The 15,435-nt window shown below is 36.9% G+C and overlaps 2 protein-coding genes across 2 annotated transcripts; one reads left to right on the forward strand and one right to left on the reverse strand.

The window, feature by feature from the left end:
* The first annotated feature begins 579 nt into the window (after positions 1-579).
* LOC131023288 (uncharacterized) lies at positions 580-5,108 on the forward strand. The gene is made up of 6 exons (XM_057952835.1): positions 580-1,321; positions 1,587-1,793; positions 1,953-3,808; positions 3,908-4,079; positions 4,829-5,029; positions 5,071-5,108. Exons 1-6 carry the CDS (start codon positions 580-582, stop codon positions 5,106-5,108), a joined length of 3,216 nt encoding a protein of 1,071 aa, XP_057808818.1.
* A 2,352-nt stretch (positions 5,109-7,460) lies between these two features.
* LOC131019906 (anthranilate phosphoribosyltransferase, chloroplastic-like) lies at positions 7,461-11,502 on the reverse strand. The gene is made up of 10 exons (XM_057948529.1): positions 10,890-11,502; positions 10,641-10,784; positions 10,127-10,288; positions 9,950-10,033; positions 9,302-9,490; positions 9,014-9,104; positions 8,794-8,853; positions 8,569-8,687; positions 7,830-7,964; positions 7,461-7,751 (listed from the first exon to the last, which is right to left on the reverse strand). Exons 1-10 carry the CDS (start codon positions 11,085-11,087, stop codon positions 7,710-7,712), a joined length of 1,224 nt encoding a protein of 407 aa, XP_057804512.1. The 5' UTR covers positions 11,088-11,502; the 3' UTR covers positions 7,461-7,709.
* Between the last annotated feature and the right edge of the window lie 3,933 nt (positions 11,503-15,435).

The raw sequence follows: 15,435 nt of genomic DNA on the forward strand, positions 1-15,435 counted from the left end.
AAGAGAACCCTTATTTGTCTCACAAGGAATACGTTTTGGTTTCACCACACCAGATCACTGACAAGAAACACATAGCTCTGGAAAATGATCAGAAAGTTCAGCAACTGAAGCATTTAACTATCCAGGAGCAGGCGGCCCAATCGAATTTGTCCCAAGAACAATCTGAGTTGCCGAAACGGGGTCGGGGAAGACCTACCAAACAAGATCAGGCTGCACGCAACCACAACAAAGCCTTGTTGCAGCAACAAGAAAACATCAAAAGCAGGCTTAGAAAGTCGGTGGAGTCGGGACATAAACCAAGGGATTATATCATTGATTATAGTAACACGGACAGCTTTAGTACGATGGACAATATTGCTACCAAAAGATGGGCAGACGAAGTGGAGCTGGGGGAGACCCAGTCCAGGAATACTCTCTAATCACATGAATATGCTTGTTTGGAATGTCCGTGGCCTGACGGACGAGTCCAAAAGGCTTCTTAAGGAGCACTGTAACTCCTTTTCTCCTATCATTGTGGGTTTGATCGAACCCAAGGTCAGGTATCATAAAGTCAGACAAAGTTTTTGGCGTTCTATTAACATGGTTCCTCGGCATCAAAACTCTCGGGCTACTCGCCGACCTAACATTTGGTTTTTAGCTCATTCTTCTGTGGTTACTAATATTATTCACTCTTCGGAGCAAGCTATTATTGCAGATTGCAGTTGGCAGACTTTTCATTTCCGGGTAGCAGTTGTTCATGGTGCTAATGATCAGATGATTCGCCGGAATTTGTGGGCGGAGTTGATTTCGTATTCTCATGGGAATACTGTGTTTATTGGAGACTTTAATGCCGTCAAGGGAGCTCACGAGAGAATCAGCACGGTTAGGCCTTCGAGGAGTGCTTGCAGGGATTTTTGTGATTTTATCGACGCTACTAATTTTATTGAGTCTCCCACGTCGGGCTTACAGTTCACCTGGTCTGGTAGGCGCCTCCTACCTCGGCATGTTGAGTCTAGACTTGATCGTGCTCTCTTCTCGGCCAGTTTTGCTGATATTTGGAATGACATTGTGACGCATGCTCTTCCCCGTCTAACGTCAGATCACTCTCATCTAATCTTTAAATGTAATTCGACTGATAATGCTAGTCGCCGTCCGTTTAAATTTCTGAACATGTGGGTGTCCCATCCGAGCTTTCTTGATATGGTGAGTGCTTCTTGGTCTGCTGCCGTGGAAACTCGTTGCCCTATCTACAGAGGTATGGTCAAGCTCCGCAGGCTTCGCGGTGATATTCGTCTCTGGAATCGTACTACTTTTGGGAACGTTGACAGGCAAATTCAAGAGGGTTAGAGAGCTCTGATGGATGTGCAACACATGATCTCCGAGACGGGTTACACGGATATCACTTTTAACGAGGAAGTTTCTGCCCAAGCTTAATCTTAATGTCACTTTGACAAGAAAAAACATCCTCCTTCAACAGAAAAGTAGAGCTAATTGGTTAATGGATGGCGATCGAAATACTTCTTTTTTCCATCGTATGATTCGTTTCCGGAAGCAGAACCATCGTATAGGACATCTGAGAATTAATGGTGTGATGTCTTATGATTCAGACATGATACAACAACACATCATTGCTTACTTTTCCACTCTCTTCAACCATGATGGGAATCCTACTGTTGACCGTGTTTTATTGGAGGCAATTATCGATGATTGTATCACTACGGAGCAGAACAACAGTCTTGTCTGCATTCCTAACGATGATGAGATTACCGCGGCGGTTTTTGGGATGGACTCGAACAGCGCACCAGGTCCGGATGGTTTTTCTGGGAGATTTTTTCATAGTAGCTAGAGCATTATTAAGAAGGATATTATCTCTGCGGTGAAGGCCTTCTTCATAAACTCGTATCTGCCAACTGGGTGCAACTCCAGTACGCTGATTCTTATACCCAAGAAAGAAACTGTGGATACGGTTGCAGATCTGCGCCCGATTATTCTTTCTAATTTCTTTTTTAAGATCATTTCGAAGATTCTTGCTACTCGTTTGAGTCTGGTGGCGAAGACCACTGTCTCGGGTAATCAATTCGGTTTCATTGGCGACCGTTCTATCTATGATTGTATTGCGCTGGGTTCTGAGGGTTTTAACTGCATGAATCGCACGGGTCGTAAATCCAACATGGCTTGCAAGATTGACATCAGCAAGGCGTTTGACACTATGAGCTGGAGTTTTATTATTCAGGTGCTTCGGGTCAATGGTTATCATGAGAAGTTTATTACCTGGATTTCTATCATCTTTCAATCGGCTCGTATCTCCATTTTTTACAATGGGAAATTGAGTGGTTATTTCGCTTGCTCAAGAGGGGTGAGGCAAGGGGACCCCCTCTCGCCAATTATTTTTGGCATTGCGGAGGACGTGCTCAGCCATCTTTTCATAAATTGTGTTAACTCACGACATCTTGTTCCTATGGATTTCAGCCGCGGTGCTCACTTCCCGACTCATCTGTTTTATGCAGATGACATTTTGATTTTCTGCAAAGCTTCGTGCAAAAATGCACGCAAGATTAAGGAGATTTTGGACCTTTACGGTGAGATTTCGGGGCAGATCTGCAATACCTCTAAATCTAATATTTTCTTCTCCAATGGCGTCACCAGCAATATGCGTGTGGGTATCAAACGTGAACTCGGGTTCTCCTTGGGCACGCTTCCGGTTAATTATCTTGGTGTGCCGTTGTTTACTGGTCGCATCCGTGCCTCTTATCTGGCTGCTATTCACGACAAAATTGTGAATAAATTCTCCCGTTGGAAAGGTATGCATCTCTCCATGGCCGGGTGCATTTGCTTGGTTCGGTCGGTGATTCAAAGTTCTGTGACTCATTCCATGATGATTTATCGTTGGCCAAAGTCTTTGATCCATAATCTGGATAAATGTTGTCGCAACTTTATTTGGTCTGGTAGTGTGGATACTAAACCTTCTTGCTCGGTGAACTGGTCGCGAGTTTGTGCTCCTCGTGTTGAAGGGGGTCTTGGAGTTCGTTCCTTCTCTGCTATGAATAGTAGTTTCTTGATGAAGATGGCCTGGAGGATCATTCAAGGTCAGGATTATGGTCCTTCCATTCTTAAAACGCGTTATCTCACCAATTTTGGCTACGCTAAACCCTATTTGGCTTCCTCTCCTTTTTGGACGAGCATAAGGCAGCATGTTGATGATCTGGTGGACAACTCTTATGCGTACATTGGGACGGGTAGGAATACTTACTTTTGGAAGGATGATTGGCTGGGATATAAGTTGTTGGATAGGCTTCGTATTCCTCCTTTTATGCATAACTTTTTGAATCAAGCTGTTGAGGATTATTATTATGATGGTATTTGGCATTTCACAGAGGCGTTTGTTATTAATTATCCGGACGTTGTGGTTGATATTCTTTTACTTCCTATTGGTGATGAAAGAGATGCTAGATTGTGGAAGTCGTCTGTCCATGGAAATGTCACGGCGGCCTTAGCCTATGATCGGCAAGGGCCTCATTTTCCTGAGGTTAGATGGGGACGCTGGATTTGGGAGAAGTTCATTCCGGAGAGGCGTTCTTTGATCTGCTGGTGTATTATTCATAAGCGCCTACCCACGTTCGATGGTTTGATGAGGAGGGGTATGATGGGGCCGAACAGATGTGCGGTTTGCGGCATGGCGGAGGAAAGTATAAACCACCTGTTCTGGGAGTGTAATTCGATTCAGCCTATCTGGAGGGAGTTCGCGAATTGGTTTAACAAAGACTACTCTCATTACATGGATATTCATTGCGTTCTTGTTGCCGCCTGGAACGAGAACTTCAGTTCGCAGGTTCTTTCTTTCTGGAAGGCAGGAATCATCAATTTATTGTGGAAGATATGGGATTGTCGCAATAATATTATCTTCAATAAGATGAATTTTCATCAACAGATCGTCACGGGATTTCTTAAAGTTATGTTTAAGGAAATGGATTTGAACTTTTCAAAGCTTGGGAACACCAACAATTCTTGGTCGGATTATCTTGTTATGCGTAGTATTGGTGTGACGACTAGGGCGGCTCCTCCTCCCACCATGATTGAGGTTCACTGGTGGCCAGCCGTTGGTCAATGGATAAAAGTAAATACGGATGGCTCGGCGTTGGGAGCGCCGGAAAATATCGCAGCTAGGTGGCGTTTATCGCGATAACTGGGGTTGGGTTCGCGGCTGCTTCCACTACAAAGGTGGTGTTGGATTCGCCTTCGAAGCGGAACTCTTGGCGGTCATGTATGCGATTGCTATTGCTCATAGAAGAGGGTGGGCTTTTCTTTGGATTGAAGCTGATTCTTCTTACATTGTTAAGCTCCTTCACTCTCGATCGGAGGCTGTCCCGTGGCGTTACTTGGCTTCTTGGAAAAGCACCCTTCGGCTGCTTTTGGATTTCCGTTTACAAATTTCACATATCTATAGAGAAGGGAATACGGCAGCTGATATCATGGCGAACCAGGCCCGTTCCGAGGGTTGGTGGCCTCATGCAATTGAGGAAATTAAACATGCTGTTGCCACGGATATGGCGACACATAGTAGAGTCAGGATAAAACATTGACTTGGGTTTGTCTTGGCTTTCTGTCGAACACCTGGTGGGCGTGTGTTTTTGGTTAAGTTTTCGTGGGTGGCGTCTTTGCCTCATGTTTTGCGTGTTTGGTTTGGGGTCCGGCATTCCTCGGCTTGCGGTTGGGACCGATCTTGATTGTTTTGCTCTTGTTGCTCTTGCTGTTGGGAGGCGTAGGAAGCGCAAGCTTTCTCTCAAACAGTTGGTGGGCTTTTCTTTTGGGATGTTTTTTATGGATTGGATGTTGTGCTGTTCTTTACCAGATTACTGGGGTCCTTCGCATTTGGGTGAGCTGGATCTTTGGTTGGAAGGCGCTGGACTTTTTGTTTGGCTGTTGTTGTCGTTGTTTGCCTGGCTGGTTGCACGGCGGGGGCTGTCAAGCTTGCATGGTCTCGGCAGCCGGCTGTGGCTGAATGCTCTTTCTCTCGCTGTGGCTGTTGCCGACTGGTCTTCTCTTCGCAATGGTGTGGTTCTGCATCGGTGTTCTGTTCCTCGTTGCTCGCAGGGAGTCTTGTGCGCGAGCTGCTCTTTGAGGTTTGGTAGTTTTGGCGACAGCATCTCACCGGCCAAAACTACTAGCGTTGGGATGCTTTGCGGTTTTCTTCTGCTGGAGGTGCTAACGGCGACGGCATATAACCGGCTGTTAGTTACCTCTGGTCTTGACGGGCGTGGCGTTTTTGTTGACTTACGGCGACGGCATCTTATCGGCCGTATTGTCTCTTTTTTCTTGCTCACGTTGCGTTTTCTCTTCTTGGTTGGCTGTTGGCGACGGCGTCTCACCGGCCCTCGGCCTACCATTCCTTTGTTTCGTTTTTTGGTTGGGTTAGAGCCGAGATTGTTTGGGGACGATGGTTAGGCCGGAGTTCCCGAAACCCTCTCTTCCGCTCTTCTCCTTCTGTTATTTTTCTGTTAGACGGGTACTCTTTTTCCTTTTTACGGTTTTTCCCACTGGGTTTTCCGTAAAAAGGTTTTAATGAGGCTCGGCCCTTAGTCTGCTTTTCTTGTGCTTTCAAGGGTTTTTTTTAAGTTCTTTTTCCTTTTCTTTTTTATATATAAAATGCATTTTAATAATATGGAGTAACTGCTGCAGTTATGGATAGGATTTAACTAAATAACTGTAATAGATTTGTAAATTGTGTAAATTATTTATTTTGTTTTAAAATTCGTTGATTAAGACAGTTATGGTTGGGAGTTAGTGGGAGTTAATTAACTAACTCGGATACATTGAATGGGTTATGATTAAATAATTGTATTTATGTTATTAAGACAGTTATTTTCGAAAAAATGAAACATATTAATTTGAAAATTTAAAATTTGGAGAGGTAGGTGGCGGGAAAAATGACCGTTTAACTGGTCTTTAATATGATATATAGATTACCGCTTTTTTGTGTGATTTTGTTATTTGAGTAATTTTAAATTAATATATATTCCACGTCAATGTTATGTATAAATTTAAATCCATGTCAGCGCCACATCAATTTTCCAGTCACCGATGCTAAAAATCATGAAAAAAAATGAACGATTAATTCAATTTGTGATAAAAGATAGTAGAATTTTTTATAATTATGAAAAAGAATAGATTTTTGGCAAAGTTGGTGATATTTACTTATTTAGTGCAATTAACCCAAATGAAAAATTCACCTCCCTCTCCTACGTGTGAGAGCCTCTCTCCTCTCTCTTCTAACTACATCCTGAAACTAAACACCTCCAATGGTCAATTGTGGGGATGCAACCCCAATGCATCTCCTTGTTGAAGATGCTCTAAATTAAATTTCTACTTTTTCAAAATTTTCTCTCTTGATGTTTTCTCTCAAAAAATTCCTCTCAAGTTTTTTGTCTAAATTTCTAAATAATTTCTTTCTAACTTTTTCTCTAATTTTTTTCCTCCCTAACCTTTTTCATATATAGAGTTATTCGGTTAAGTAATGTTAATATATATAAATAATATCAGGCATATAAATGGGGCGTGGATAGAATGAATATTTTTATTAGGGAAGGAATTGTGATTCCACATAAAATGATGATTCTAGATTATAAGACATATAAAGTAAATGAATAGAATGAAATTAAGAACCACAATTTTATTTCCTCCTTCATTCCATAGTATTAAGGACCTTCTAAGAGCATCCATATCCGTTGAGACTTCCACCTTGCATTGGTATGACTTATTATGCTGGCTTATATTCATTAGTTTTGATTTTTGCCTTTTTTATATTTAATTTAAATGGCATCAATTTAAATGATAAATTTAAACAACACAATTTTTAAAATTAAAATTTCATTAATTTAAAATGCTAAAAATTAAAAATTACATAAGATTAAAAATGCATAAACTAAAAGATGATAGATTGGAGATAGATGAGAGATTGAAGAATAAATTTGAAGGTAGGAGGGATGGGGTATTTATAGGATAAGAATAAAAAAAAAGGTAAAATAGACAATAGCTGTTGGAAATAAAATAAATAAATAAAGAAATTTTAAAGATGTTGTGACCAGTGCAAAATTAAAAGACAAAAAAAAAATCGCAAACTAGCCGTTTGAAATTCAAAATTGATTTTTTTTTTTTTCAGGCGCGTGTCTTGCACGCATAGGAGGAAAATGGTGGATGGACCCAGCTCATCCATATGAGCCGCAACTCCCTGGGTAGGCTGCATCGGCCGGCTCATTGCAAGGGCTGACTTGATGCAGCCTAACCCGACTCAAGTCAACCCTATGAGCCGACTAATATGGATGCTCTAAGATACATTGAAATGTTAAATTTAACCTTTATAATCAAATTCGAATTAAAAACTTTATCTTTTCTAATATTCATTATACAAGGGGAAGGTTCAACACATTCTCGTGTGGTTGAGACTCAATTCTTGTATGGTTGAAATGATCCGAGTCTGTATCCTATTTGAGTGAAGGTGGGTCTTATATTTATTTATTTATAAAAAGGCAGTCCCCATAGCATACAAATACATGTAGTATACAACTCTAGCGACTACAACAAGCAGATTTCATTTCACGATTTACATCTTCACTGAAAAGGGGGGGGGGGGGGGGGGGGATGCACGATTACAAACTTCCTTTATTCTTTTGTTATGAGGCCTACATTTTGCAGCACGGGTTGAGGCACAACAGCTATCAGCTCTTGGATGGTATTTACGCGGGAACGACCGCATCAATAACCGCTTCTTCCACCTTCTGAAATAGATAACCATGTCTGTTAGCTTTCTTTCTGAGAGAGATTTAAGACATACCTACTGCATCTCATCTTCTTACATTCGACGTCTCGATCCAGCGATGGAGGGTCTTGAGGGCTTTCCCAGATTCATGCGTTTCACGAGCAAGATCCACTCCTTCTGCTAGATTGTTTACACGCCCACTTACAAGAAGAGCAGCTGCCGCGTTCAGCACCTGCGCAAGAAGAATTCCAAATGATGATTGCAATTTGCAATCACTAAAAAATACTAACAAATCTAGCTTAGTCTGCTTTGATGTTGCATTCCCAACATTCTCTAGACTAAAGTGGTCTCAGCATCATCAATTTACATAGGCTATACTGCATATGTGACTTTATTGATTGGATAAAGATTAAAGAATTTCGTTTAAAGGTGTGTTCTCTTTGATGGAAAAAGATGAGAAACATATATTTTAAATTTTTAACCCTTTTCATTCTTTTCACATATTCTGTAGGGTGGATAGCTTTTTCCGAGCATGATGGAAAAAATTTCTGACAGCCCATTTTTTCTCATTTTTCACTCCAATTCATGATAATATTGTCATCATCGGATATTGATGTGATAATATTTTTCAATTTGAGAACATGTACTATCATGGGCTGTCCTTTTACCCTTGTTTTCTTTTCACTCTAGAGATCATGGGGTAAAAAAGGTAGGTACCACTAAAATGTCAAAAAAATTGCTCATCTTTTCTTATCTCTTATTTTCTTATGATAAATTTGTAACTAAAGAGAACGTATCCTTAACAAGTACTGAAACAAAGATAAGAGTCTATATACCAAGGCATCAGCGATAGACCCCTTTTCTCCTGCTAGAACGCGCCTCAGCACGTCTGCGTTGTACTCCGGCCCCCCACCTCGCAAGTCCTCCACTGTGCAGCGAGGGATTCCAAAGTCCACTGACATAAACAGAGTTGAATAATGGAGTTAGCGGTTTTTATGATACAATTTGCTAGATATAACCTCAAACAATGAGTAAGAACAAGGTAGAAGGTAGGCTCTTACATGGATCAAATGAAAACTTTTCTATCTTATCTGGAGTGACATCAAGAACTAGTCCTGGCCCTGTTCAGATTTTCAGCAATTTCTGAGTGAGTTTCATATAACTAAGAGCATAAGCTGCTGCCAGAGTAATATATGATGCATCAGAACCACGCAAATCAAGATCCACTACAACGGGTACGTAGATCTGATTCGTTCTGTTGCAACGAAAACCACGTCTTACCAAGGGGACTCATCTCGTCCAGTCCCTCAGAGTGAACGATCAGCGCTCTTTTCATGCCAAATCTTTGAAGTGCTTTTGCCATTTTATGGACCTTGCAAATGACAGTAAAATATTATCTCACAACATGATATACTCGCTTTCGTCAAACCGATACAAGATTTAACAAGAAAAGAAGATGTGTTCTCGCCCCTCATACTTCATCTGGCAGAAAACTAAAACATATAAAAACATATTCAAATCCATAAATAATATATCCCGCGACACTGCAGCTTGAGCAAACATACTTACCAGATCTTCAGTGTACACCCCAACGACAGCGAAAGGAACTCTAGCTGGATTCAACATGGGCCCTAAGATGTTAAATACAGTCTTTACTTTCAGCTTTGACCGGACAGGTCTAACAATTTTCATTGCAGGATGATATATCGGAGCCATCATAAAACCAATTCCTGCTTCATTTACACACCTTCTAACACCCTGCATAGAGTGAATGTATTAAAAAGAAATCCATGGGAAACTCTGTTTGAGAATGCTCTTTAACTCTTACAATAACAAGAGGAAAATTGCTATGTTATTCTGTATGTATCTTCCTAAGGAGGCTTCCAGGTTTCTGCCCTTCGCCTTGCCGCATATCAAATATGTAATAAAACAAATTCCTAATATGTCTTAATTCTTCGTTTATACATACGAGTATTAACTATCCATCCTGTTCAGGTACTCATTTAGCATCTCTTTTCCATAACCTTATGTTTCAAACTATGAGTATCTTCTAGAAAAGTTTATGTTGAAGATTCAAACTACAGCTTCCAATTAGACGACAGCATTGTATCAAACGAAACAGCTTAACTAAATTGTGAAACTGTGTGAGATCTGTATTTGATTGCAAAGAGAGCATCAATTAATAGATATTTAAATCAAGATTCTCTCCACAAATACCTCTGGTTCCAAGCTAATTGCAACCCCTAAAGCTTCGAGTACATCGGCACTACCACAAGCAGATGAACTAGACCGATTCCCTTGCTGTTGATGCAATCCCAAATTTCAAGAAATCAGTTCAACCAAACAATCTGAAAACATAAATTGTTGTAAAAAATAATATGGACGAGATCCCACCTTAGCCACTCTTGCGCCACTAGCTGCAGCAAGAATCGAAGCTCCGGTAGAGATATTAACAGTATTTGCGCCATCACCACCAGTCCCAACAATGTCAACAGCATCAACCAGCCCTTCCACTTTTCGACAATGCTTTACCATTGCTCTGGCTAGCCCAACTACCTATTTAATGGTGTGTGGTCAGTATTTATTTCACTGTCTTTTATCACAGGGGCATTTTCAAATGTCACAACAAAAACAAGTTAATGCACCCTGCTACCTCCCAATTTGAAACGGCTAGCTCCGTACCTTACAACAAAAGTCATCCATATATGGAAATGAACCATAGAGCACGTGCTGTCGAGGTACATTCTTATATATTCCCCATTTTAGATTGAAGTTCAGATTTATCATCAAAACTAGTCAGTTATGAATCAGAAAGATCACAAGATTTGTGCAGATCTTAGGCATATAAAATTAGGTCAAACTGGGTTACAAACATATGCAAATATTGGCAGAAAAGGAAATCGCTTACTTCTTCATAAGTTTCCCCTTTGGCTCTTAATAGCACCAAAAATGCGCTAATCAAAGCCTCGTCAGCACCATCCAACAAGAAATCAAGAGAGGCCTCGGCTTCAGCTTCCGATAAATCCACCCCGCTTATCAAAGTCTCAATCAACTACAGAACCCAGAAAAAAAAATGGAAAAAATTCAGATAACATCGAGCATACCTCTCTCTCTCTCTCTGAAAACATGATCGATTGAAAAGAACTAATTTTCCTACCTGGCTGAACGAAGACAGAGGGGACGCATGGCTGCTTGAAATCGGCAGAGCAGACGGCAAAAAATTCGAACACTCGACACCAAAAGGGGCGCGAAAATTCGGATTCTTGAACCCGTATCGCGGCGTAAAACGGTGGTGAACAGCTGAGAAGCACTGAAACCGAGAAAGAGATGGAATACTATGGTGTGAAGCAGACATTTTTTTGCAGCGACTTTCCTCAGAAACACCAGGTATTATTGAAGATTGAAGGCAGTGCTGCAGTTGGGTTGGATTACTGCTCTGCAGTTCAACTGCAGCTATAGATTTTTATATTTGATTGAAATGCTGATGAAAGCTGCAAATCGTGCCAAAACGATTGAAATGTGGATCAGGTGGGCGGTGGGGGAAGGGTAGATGCGAATTGATTAGGGTTTGCAAATTTTCTACAGCGTACGATGATTGATGAGGCCCTCTTGGCTCTTGGCGAGTTGACGACGATTATATCTCACTTCGTGATTTCCTTCTTGATTAGAGGAGATGTAATATTTATTGCTTATTAATGGAAACAGTAATTGCATTGCATACTAGAAAATCAAATATTTATTGACACAATTTTAAAAATGGTCCCCCTCATAGAAAATAGATTTAAAGAATGGTATTCGAAATTAATGGGTTTTTACTGTGTTTTCTGTTTGCTCCGTCCAAAAAAAGGGAAAAAAAAACATATTTGTCCTTTTTTGTGGAATTTATCCATAAAAAAAAATTCATTTAACTTTTTGAACCATCACATTATATTTTTTCTCCTATATTTAACTATAAATTATACTTTTATTCTATTTTTTAACTAATAATATACTTTTATTCTACTTTTTTGTATTATCACTACTCCTACAAATTGTACTTTTATTCTATTTACAATAATTTTAACAATTTTATTAAAACTGTGTGTCCACCCTCAAATAAAACTCTATTTTGTCGACGAAGGAAGAACTATATTATAGACGAGTTTCAATAAAATATGAGTAAAATTATTAGTAAAATAAACTTCTCACTCTAAATGTGAGTGAGATTGTGTACACATATTACTATAAATTAAAATAATCAATTCTTGTCATCACATTGTAGATGTAAAATATGATTATAATGTAAATTATTTCATGGTTTAACAAATAATTAATTATCATTTACATTTTTTTTGCAGCGCACGAGAAATATAGTTATAGATATAAATAGTTGATACCAATTCAATTATACTATTTAAAAATATAATAAAAAACTAATTTTAACTGAATACATTTAAGCTGAATATTGAAAAACAAAAAAAAACAAAGAAAAAATCAAAATAATAATAATTGATATTATGAAAAGGTAAAAAAATAAATTAAAAAATATAAATATAAAAGAATTAAAAAAATAGATTTATTCAAAAAATGATAAGAGATGAAAGAGAATATTTTGCAATTTTAATCTTTAAATAAATACTCCATCCGTCCACGAAATATTGTCTTAAGGGAGGAAGACACGAATTTTAAGAAATTTGTATTGTTTATTTAGTTAATGGAGAAAATGGCCCACAAATGAAGAAAAGTTGAAAAAATTAATTAAGTTAGTGAGTGGAGAATGAGGCTCACATATTAGTGAGTAGAAAAATGAACTCACAAATTTACTAAAAATAGATTAGAACAACTTTTTGTGGAAGGACCAAACTAGCAAATTAGGACAACATTTCGTAGGCGGAGGGAGTATAATTTTACATTTTAAATCAAACATTTACATAAAATGCACTCCCTTCGTTCATGATATCGTTTTCACTTTTGCCATTTTGGTCTGTCCTCGATATTATTTCATCTTCCATTTATACAGTAGGGTCCACATAATACTTTATTTTCCTCCACACATTTACAGTGGGACCCAAACTCCACTAACACCAAAATTCACAATCATTAACTACTATCCACCATTTTTAAAAAACTTGTGTCATCCACAATGTGGAAACAATATCATGGACTGAGGTAGTATAAAATTAAAACTCTTATCGTGATCTTTAATTTAATATGCATATCAAAAAATTTATAATTAGTCGAATTTCACAATTTTAGAAAAAATAAAACAAAAAGTATGAAGATAAAGAAAATAAAAATAAAAAATATGGGGTTATTGCCAGAAAATACATATACTTTGTCAATTTTCTGGTTTATATCATGACTTTATAATTTGGCCAAAAAATACATCAATTTTCAATTTAATTGCAATTGTAACATGACTTTATAGTCTGGCCAGAAAATACACCAAATTTCAGTTTATTCTCAATTATAACATGACCTTATTTAAATTATTTTTCATCATAGATGTATTAATATTTATTGTATTTATATTAAATTTTTATGTATAAAATATTTTTAATTGATTGATTAATTTTTATAAAAATTAAGTTAGATGATTAATTATTTCATAATGTATATATATATATATATATATGTATTTTTGAGCCATCAATATAATATCTTGTTATATATATATATATATATATATATATATATATATATATATAGGGTTAGGTTATATTGAGAAGCTCAAATGTGTTGAGAAGTTGAGAAGCAATCTAATAGATGAACATGCCAATTAGTTTTTATGAACACGAGTTTGATCTGGGGTTCGATGCTTGTCGGTGACGTATTTTTTAACAAATTAAATAGATTTGTATGTTCGTCAGTTATATTTGGTATGTTCAAAGAATTTATTGATCTAGGGTCTAATTACCATGTTCATCAAAATGTACTAACATGTTCATCTATTACATTGCTTCTCAACTTCTCAACACATTTGAGCTTCTCAATTGAACCACTCCATATATATATATATATATATATATATATATATATATATATATATATATCTCTACATTTTCAACACACAAATGCATATATATATATATATATATATATATATATATATAGGGGAAGGCTAAAATAAGAACGCTTCTTAAAATATAAATTAGGAACCATTTTCAGCCCTTAGATCATCAAGATCTACGGTTGATTCATCACCTTGTTTGATAAATTCATGGTCCTGAGTTCGAATCCCAAAGGTAGCAAAAAATTATTTTTCGCAATTCATGCCTTTATACAGTTTATTCATGCGTGTTATACATAAAATTCATGCATTTTTGCTGGTTTGTAATTCTTAAAATAAGGGTGGTTTATTGAATAACCGCCCCCTATATATATATATATATATATATATATATATATATACATATATTATATATATATATATAAATTTGATTTTAATATTCTATTAATATATTATATATATAATAAGTATTTATTTATTTAAATTCTGAAATTATAAAATATTAGGACCAATTAAAAAAATTTACGTACATATATAATAGAAACTATGTTAAAAAGTAAATAATATTATATATTATTTACATATAGATGTATATTTATCAAATATATATGTATTTATATATAGTATATTGTGAGATGAAAAGAAAATTAAAAATATTTAATGTATTAAACTTGATATTATTATACTAAATTAATTACAAGGTCGTGTTATAATTGAGAATAAATTGAAACTTGGTGTATTTTTTGGCCAAACTATAAAGTCATGTTATAATTGCAATTAAATTGAAAATTGATGTATTTTATGGCCAAATTATAAGGTCATGATATAAACCAGAAAATTGACAAAGTATATGTATTTTCTGGCAATAACCCCTAAAAAATATATTATAATTTATAAATAATCTTCAATTTTATTATAATTAAAAAATTATCGCTTAATTTTAAAATCAATTTTGAATTGAAATCTTAACTTTGTTAATAATAATAATATTAATAATAATAATAATAATAATAATAATAATAATAATAATAATAATAATACAGAGCAACTTTACTATTAGATTATTAGATTGGGAATGAGTCGCTATAAAAAAAAAGGGAACCATTATTATTATTATTATTATTATTATTATTATTATTATTATTATTATTATTATTATTATTATTATTATGTATTTTTTTTATTTTTTTTAAATACAGAGCAACTTTACATTAATACCGCATGGACCACATGACTAGTCCGCCATGAAAGAAGTAGTGACTGTATGCCTAACTCTACTTCTTGTGCGGAGTTCTGTGATTTCATTGAAGCCTCCGGTTTCATTGAGGCGCCTACGGTTGGTCTGCATTATACGTGGTCTGGTCGTAGATTTATGCCAACCCATGTGGAGTCTCGTCTGGATAGAGCGATTTATGCTGACTCTTTTGCGAATCTCTGGAGTTCGGTTTTTGTTCAAGCTCTTCCACGTATTACCTCGGATCATTCGCCGCTTGTTCTTCATTGCATGGTGGATGCTCCTCCTCGCCATCGTTTCTTTAAGTTCCTTAACATGTGGACCTTACATCCGGATTTTCTCAATACGGTGGAAGGGTCCTGGCATATGGATACCGAGATTGGTTGCCCGATTTTTAAAGTTATGCATAAATTAAAGCGTCTTCGGCAGGTTCTTCGCGAGTGGAATCGGAATGTTTTTGGAAATGTGGATTCTTGTATC

Source organism: Salvia miltiorrhiza, chromosome 4 (genome assembly GCF_028751815.1).
Source record: "Salvia miltiorrhiza cultivar Shanhuang (shh) chromosome 4, IMPLAD_Smil_shh, whole genome shotgun sequence".
In the NCBI taxonomy this organism is placed as follows: Eukaryota; Viridiplantae; Streptophyta; class Magnoliopsida; order Lamiales; family Lamiaceae; genus Salvia; species Salvia miltiorrhiza.

Excerpts from the sequence above, each read along its gene's own strand:
- LOC131023288 (XM_057952835.1), top strand. The coding sequence starts at position 580 with ATGGTTCCTCGGCATCAAAACTCTCGGGCTACTCGCCGACCTAACATT. Across the intron at positions 1,322-1,586 it reads TGACAGGCAAATTCAAGAGG|ACATGATACAACAACACATC; the intron begins GTTAGAGAGCTC and ends CTTATGATTCAG. Across the intron at positions 3,809-3,907 it reads ACGAGAACTTCAGTTCGCAG|ATCGTCACGGGATTTCTTAA; the intron begins GTTCTTTCTTTC and ends TTTCATCAACAG.
- LOC131019906 (XM_057948529.1), bottom strand. The coding sequence starts at position 11,087 with ATGTCTGCTTCACACCATAGTATTCCATCTCTTTCTCGGTTTCAGTGC. Across the intron at positions 9,491-9,949 it reads CAATTAGCTTGGAACCAGAG|GGTGTTAGAAGGTGTGTAAA; the intron begins GTATTTGTGGAG and ends CACTCTATGCAG. Across the intron at positions 8,688-8,793 it reads AAAGTTTTCATTTGATCCAT|TGGACTTTGGAATCCCTCGC; the intron begins GTAAGAGCCTAC and ends TGTTTATGTCAG.